The sequence below is a fragment of the Ixodes scapularis genome, unplaced genomic scaffold (genome assembly GCF_016920785.2).
Source record: "Ixodes scapularis isolate PalLabHiFi unplaced genomic scaffold, ASM1692078v2 ptg000380l_1___fragment_2___debris__unscaffolded, whole genome shotgun sequence".
NCBI lineage: Eukaryota > Metazoa > Arthropoda > Arachnida > Ixodida > Ixodidae > Ixodes > Ixodes scapularis.
The window spans coordinates 199,988-206,773 of NW_024609977.1; the positions used below are offsets into that span (position 1 = coordinate 199,988).

Sequence of the window (6,786 nt, forward strand, 5' to 3'; positions counted from 1 at the left end):
CGGTGTTCTTATTTTAATCATGAAATCTCCCGGCTTTTGGAATATTTTTGCAAGTTTCGGTTTGTTATCGGAGCGCATCTCCGCCCCGACAGCACCGCGCCCCGCGAAGAGATAGTGCGGCCAACCTCTGCTGCGCTGTCATCGCGCGACGCAGCAGAGTCTGGTTGCACTATCTCTCCACGGGGCGCGGTGCTGCCGGGGCCGAGATGCGCTCCGATAACAAACCGAAACTTACAAACCCGTCGAATTTCTGCGGTTTCTCAGAAAGCCGTAAAATGCTTCGCGTGCCCTCTATCGTTCTGCAATTTGTTGCTTTAGTGGTTTTCGATGATGCTGAGCAATTTTCTTATTTAAACCATGCCCTTAAACACAATATTTAAAAAGTTAATTAGGCAAAAATAATTAACAAGTTAATTATCCCGGTCTTTAATAATTTTCTTATATGGGCCGCTGGCCCAGGACCACAACGCCACAAGCCTTTTTTCGATGCGATAAGTAGATTTCACAGGAGCGGTTTGGCCTGCGTTTTCTGAAACACCCTGTATATATATATATACATCAGGCATGTAGCCAGGGGGGAGCCCATGGGGCTCGCCCCCCCCCCCCCCCCAAGATCTCCCATTTTGCTGGACCTCCTCTCCCCCCTCCCCTTCATACAGCATTTTGTCATCGGTGGGGACCCCCCCCCCCCCCCCCCCCCCGGAACAAAATCCTGGCTACGTGCCTGATATATATATATATATATATATATATACACGCATACATGTGAATCCCGCAGCGTCCGCTGCTCGGCGTCGATAGTTATATAAAACTATATTGGAATAGAGGAAAACACAGAAGCAACAACGCACAAGCACACGCACACAAAAAAAGCAGATCTCGGAGGCCGCAGCTTACACGCCCAATCGCGCACCCCGCAGTCTTTGGTTATGTTTATAGGGATCCGCGAGATCCCCGCAACACTCATGAGTGATTTAAAGACATTAAAAAATCTTTTTTTTTTTTTTGGCCTAAGTTGGCTTTGAGGAAACGAAGTGCTTGCTGCGTTCACATAAAAAGCAATACGATTGCGAGTTATTACCAAGCTTTATTTTCGCGCATGTGACACGCTCGGAAAAGGCCGTGCCCGCAATCTGGTCAAGTGGAGTTGTTTCTGTTCGATCATTCAGAGAAAACAAGATCATGTTACATCGATATGACAAGAAAATAAAAGTTTGAAATGTTTCATTGTTAACTCGTGAGCGTCTTAAAAATCGATAGTGAAAATTTTGCTCATGGACATTTGAATGCGATTAAGTTATATTTATAACACCATCAAGTTGCGAAGTAAACACGAAATTGTGACCCAGTCTTATATACAAGAAATATCTGTAAGAAAAAAAAATGATGTCTACATAGCCGGCGGCATTGACGTGTGCATGTTGTTGGTTGCACTAACTCCCCTGTTATTCGCCCAGAAATTGTCATTAGACCCTTTAAGAAAGTCTCTTCAAGCCACTTTGGTTGACAGGCCTTGTGAACAATCGATGCTAAACCACGGAGGTAGAAGGCTTCCGTAGGCTACATGACATCACCAGGGGTGAAGACAGAAGTGTGAAGGGACACGCCCCAATGATGACTTAGACCACAGCTGTTTTGGTCACCCTCGGATGCCCGCCGGGCATTCTAGGGCTGTGGTTTCTTTCATCATTGAGGGCGTGTTCCTCCAAACTTCTGGCTTCAGTTCTGGCCACGTCACGTCACATCCATAAGCTTTATACCTCCATGTACTAAAAGTGTGTTTAGTAGGAATATCAGAGTGGGATAATTGTACACACAATCACTATCTACTCCGCATTCATACTGGCAGATGAACAGCGTTCGCAAAGGGGTTGGGAACGCGTTGCTTAAACAACTTCACGCACGTTTGATGACGAAAACGAGCAGATCCGTTTCGCGACTACGACTCGAATGCCAGTGAGAATGCACCTCTGTATTGAGAGCACTTTTGAAAAAGGCCTATTACGCCGGGAACATGTTCGTTAAAAATAATATGGCTGAAAATGTTACAGCCTGATTGTTTGTTTGTGTTTTTTTCACAGGAGTGTATTAAGAAGCGTATGTTAATAGAAGGATAAATGGAGTACTGCAGTAAGCGCAGTATCTTGGCACGCAAGACTGTCAGGCTTGTTGCGTCTCAAATGCGACAACACAAAGCCACTGAGCCACTTGGAGGATGGTTTGGTAATAATAAAATTGAGTGTTATAAAATGCGCAATAAATCTTTACATTATTCCTACAACTTACTTTCTTCAAAACGTTTGCCGCAAAATTGACATATCATAGCAGTCTTTCATAAAACTTGTGAGTGCGCAGCAGATGCGAGGACGAAGGGAGGACATGACACAAACGAGGATTTTGTGTCTTGTTTTATGAAATGACCAACCTGTTTTAGGACATTTTCAAAACGTTTTATGAAATGACCAGCGAACTAGCCTACACAGCTACTCTTCATCATTGCAGCCACGGAGCCGGTGAAGATGAGTCATTTTGATTCCAGCAAGATCGCCAGCACTGTTGTGTATCTAATATTTAATAAAATGAAAATATGTATAGAAGTAACAAAGTAAACTTGAGAAGAATAAAATAACGAATGACAGGTGACAGGGCAGTAAATATTTGAGGAAACTTCAATATTCATGTGGTAGACCTTTGCTCAGAAGAATTAAAAGCTAACGCAGAGCGGTGGATTCGGTGGTGCAGTATGACGGTTGTAGTGAAGTCGACATGGCCGGGTGGCTCGACGACCATGACTCTGCATGGCGGTTCGGGCTCGCACAGTGTTCATCGTCTTAGGCATAAATGCGTCGACGGTTATCTGTGAGCTCCGAGCGAGCCCATCCAAAAATGTCGTTTCTTAAATACCTCTTAATGAAATGCACCTTCATTCCTATACTGGCATACGGATCGGTATGACCCATAAAGCGGAGAACTTATTCGACAGAGCTCATGATGTTCTCGTCCAGTCTTTGGTTGCTTCTCTGCAGAAGTTCGCAGAAGTTCGCAGAAGTTTGTCGCAGCTCGTACTGAAGGTTTGCTAAAATGAAATGCTCGATTCATTTATTTAGATCCAGTTCCAAGCTGTTCCTTAAAGCGCAACGTTTCGGAGGCCTTTTTCAGCCCCTTTATTTTAACAAGGGCAAGCGCTCATACTGACTCACTGAGTCTGCGACGTTGTCGGTAAAGCCTACGTGGAGCGTTGCCAACAAAATCATTTAGGTTCACCAAGAATTGTTAATCTTGACTTGTGTTCTCATCGGCTTGTCCGGCAGGTATGCGGTTCTGCATTTGAAGAAAGTCACCTAAATGGTCTTTATGTGGCCTTTAAAATCACATAAGTTAAATTAGTTTTTTTTTTATTTGGTGCACGGAGGTTGTAAAAATATTACTCATAGTACCAGAGAAGTCCCCCTTCTCGGAAAATTACATTATATTCAGAGTTTTCGGAATCTCGGCGCTCGCACATCTTCAGCGCCTATCAAACCTATGCACGCGCACTCTTGCTACTTGAAAAAAGCTGAAATAAACACGTCATGCCTGGTGCCAGTGCTGGGGAATATAGAGGTGACACGCGCAAGATGACAGCCGCCATTGCTAACCTCTTGTCCTACTCAGATGCCGATCCAGTAAAGCGTGCGTTGACGAGCTTCTACAAGGGCCGATGCCGGGGGGAAGGACACTGTCGAATCTAGAATGGCAATAACCTGCCCTGCTGGGGTCATCATGAAGTGAAGTAAACACAATAAAAGGAAATAAAACTGAAAGTCGGTTATGGCGACGGCCATGCACAGCTACTGCCAACGTTACTAAATCACTCAGTTGGGAAACTCCCCCTTGAAATCCGGACCGCTCGCGTCCACCGAGACCAAACTGGATATGATAACAGCGTCACGATTTAGCGATGAGTAAAATCTCTAAAGTTTGTTTATATGAGGTCTGTTAGAAAACTATCCAACCTTTGTCCGAAGAAAAAAAACTGGCGCAACTGGAGCGTTTGAAACCTAATCACCCTTAAAGTAGTCTCCTTGGGACTCCACACACTTCTCCCAGCGGTGCTGCCATTGTTGAAAGCATTCCGAGAAGGCCTCTTTCGGAGTGGAGTTTAGCTCAGCTGTCGTTGCAGCCATTATGTCCTCTCTTGTCTGAAATCACGCTCCTTTCAATGGCCTCTTAATTTTGTAAAACAGCCAGAAGTCTCAAGGGGCCATAGAAGGACAGTAAGGAGCCTGTTGAACTACAGAAGTCTGGTTTTTCCCCAAAAAAGTCTGAATCAAGCGCGAGGAACGTGCAGGAGCATTGCCGTGATGGATGCGCCAATTTCCTGTTGACCACAACTCCGGTTTCTTGCGCCGCACAGCATCAGGTAGGCGACGGACGACATCCCTGGAGTACCCTTTGGTGATTGTTTGACCCTGTTGTGCGTACTGGTGGTGTACCACACCTCAGGAGTCAAAGAAAGCAGTCAGCATCACTTTGACGTTGCTGCGCACTTGGCGGGCCTTCTTTTATCTTGTTGACGTGGAACGCTTTTACTGTGACGACTGGGATTTGGTTTCCGGGTCGTACCCGTGCGCCCAAGGCTCGTCACCAGTGATTATGGTGTTCATGAAGCCGGGGTTACTGTATGTGGAATCCAGCAGGTCTTGTGAGACTTCAACACGAAGTTGCTTTTGCTCCACCGTGAGCAGCTTTGGCACGAATTTCGCCGCAACTCGCTTCATAGCCAAATCTCCGGTCATAATAGAATGCGCAGAAAAAGTGCTGATGCCCACCTCTTCCGCAATTTCACGGATAGTCACACGACGGTCCCGTATCACCACAGCGTTCAATTCGGCAATGACCTGGTCCTTTTGGCATGTTGATGGCCGACCTTCTTCTTCTGCAGCAATTCTTCGCTAGGACACCTTCGGTTGTTAGGCAGTCAAGGGTGTCTTTCTAACAGTACCTAACAATGCAAGCACGCAGTGCCTATGCACTCGAACTGATGTCATCACACAATTACAGAGTGCCAGCATGAATGAGTTGAGCACCACACCAGGGTTTAGCTGGTACCACTGTTCAATTACAGTATCAGTATGTGGTCCCCTGCAAACGTGGGCGTGATTCGCTCCCCACCGATGTGCGGCCGTCTTTATACCAGTTGTACCACTTCTTAATCTGTGTGCTGCTCATAGCATCGTTCCCGAAAGCCATCGGAATCTTCCGAATGGTTTCCACTTGGCCGTCGCCCAGTTTCTGGCAAAATTTGATGCAGTAGCGCTGCTCCAGTCGCTCCGCCATTTTCCTTCCAATAAAAAAACCGACGAGAGCACTGCGCACTACCTCACTCAAACGCTGCGTCCCAGCGACTGACGTTATCGGCAGGCGGGAAAATATTCAGGCATGCGTACGAAGGTTCATGGTCGGCTGATGAAAGCGCGCTTGTTTCGTACCCATGAGGTGTTCGGCAAAAAAAAAATAATAATAAGGACGGATACTTTTCTAACAGACCTAGTACTTTAATGTTTTTTTTTTATTATTTTATTGTTTTCCATCGTCAGAAAGCCAGCCTGATTAGTGGCACACACCATGTCTTCGATCGACAGGCTGCTACCGCTGGTTGGTTACAAGTTTGACCGCAAGCTGAGAGATTCCAAGGCCCGCTTTCGCGAAGGCCGTTGCCCGGCCAAAATCGGCGCCAACCCTCGGACCCCACCACAGGGGTGCTGGAGTCCCTGCGTTGTCGAAAATTCGGCCGGCGTGTCTTCAAGCGGTCATGCAGAGAGCCCGCGCCAGGTGCTCGAGACTGGCCTGCCAGAAGTCAGCTGCCCACGGCGACTCGGGAATGCAACCGTCGCGAAGACCGCTGCTAGGCCTAACCACTTGTACATATCTTATAAGAGTCACTATCATTTTAATATTGTATGTTATATCACCACAAAATCACCATCACTAGACGCGGCACCGCGGCCCTCCATTGTACGAGCTGTTGCCTTCTGTGGTGGCGCGGCACTTCTGAGCCAATAAAACTTATTATATTAGTATTGTGGGCATTGGCATACATTGACCGCCCACAGATGAAAAAGAAGAAAGGGAGAAGGAAGGAGCTCGGGACACGAGAGATCAACGGGCTCTCAAGCCGCGCGCTCGACCGTTCCGGCAAGCAGTGAACATCACCGACCCGTTTATCCTTGTAAATAATGTACATAAATATGTAGTGCCAAGACTTTGGTTCCTACATATTTGGTGACCCGGTTACTCCACCATCCCTGACCGTCTTCATCGAAACCAGCCTCACCATGACCACCAATCAAGAGGACGGAAATATCGCGGCGGTTCGTCTTCGCCTTCCTCAGTTCTGGCCATCTGATCCTCTCTTGTGGTTCGCCCAAGTGGAAGCGCAATTCGCCACAGCAAAAATCACCGGACAACTTACGAAATTCCACCACATCATCGCAGTTTTGTCACCGGAAATTGCGACAGAGGTGCGGGACCTCATCCTCGCTCCACCACCCCAGAACCCTTATGATACCCTAAAAGCTGAGCTGGTGAGGCGAACATCCATTTCTGAGCAACGACGGCTCCAACCGTTGCTGACGTCCGAAGAACTTGGTGACAGGACACCGTCCCAAATGCTTCGCCGCCTCCAGCAACTACTCGGAGATTTTCCGACCACTTTTGATCCCTCGCTTCTGAAGGAATTGTTCCTCCAACGTTTGCCGGCGAACGTCAGAATGGTGCTCGCACCAACAGCGAATATTTCCATCG

At 47.2% G+C, this 6,786-nt stretch overlaps 1 protein-coding gene across 1 annotated transcript; it reads right to left on the reverse strand.

The window, feature by feature from the left end:
- Positions 1 to 4,568: 4,568 nt before the first annotated feature.
- Positions 4,569 to 5,319, reverse strand: LOC121046630. The gene is made up of 2 exons (XM_040501089.1): positions 5,133 to 5,319; positions 4,569 to 4,915 (listed from the first exon to the last, which is right to left on the reverse strand). The coding sequence occupies exons 1-2, from the start codon at positions 5,317 to 5,319 to the stop codon at positions 4,569 to 4,571; spliced, it is 534 nt and encodes a 177-aa protein (XP_040357023.1).
- Between the last annotated feature and the right edge of the window lie 1,467 nt (positions 5,320 to 6,786).

Coding starts and splice junctions, on each gene's coding strand:
- LOC121046630 (XM_040501089.1), bottom strand. CDS start 5,319: ATGGCGGAGCGACTGGAGCAGCGCTACTGCATCAAATTTTGCCAGAAA. Junction 4,916..5,132: donor GGGGAGCGAATCACGCCCAC/GTTTGCAGGGGA, acceptor TTGCTGCAGAAG/AAGAAGGTCGGCCATCAACA.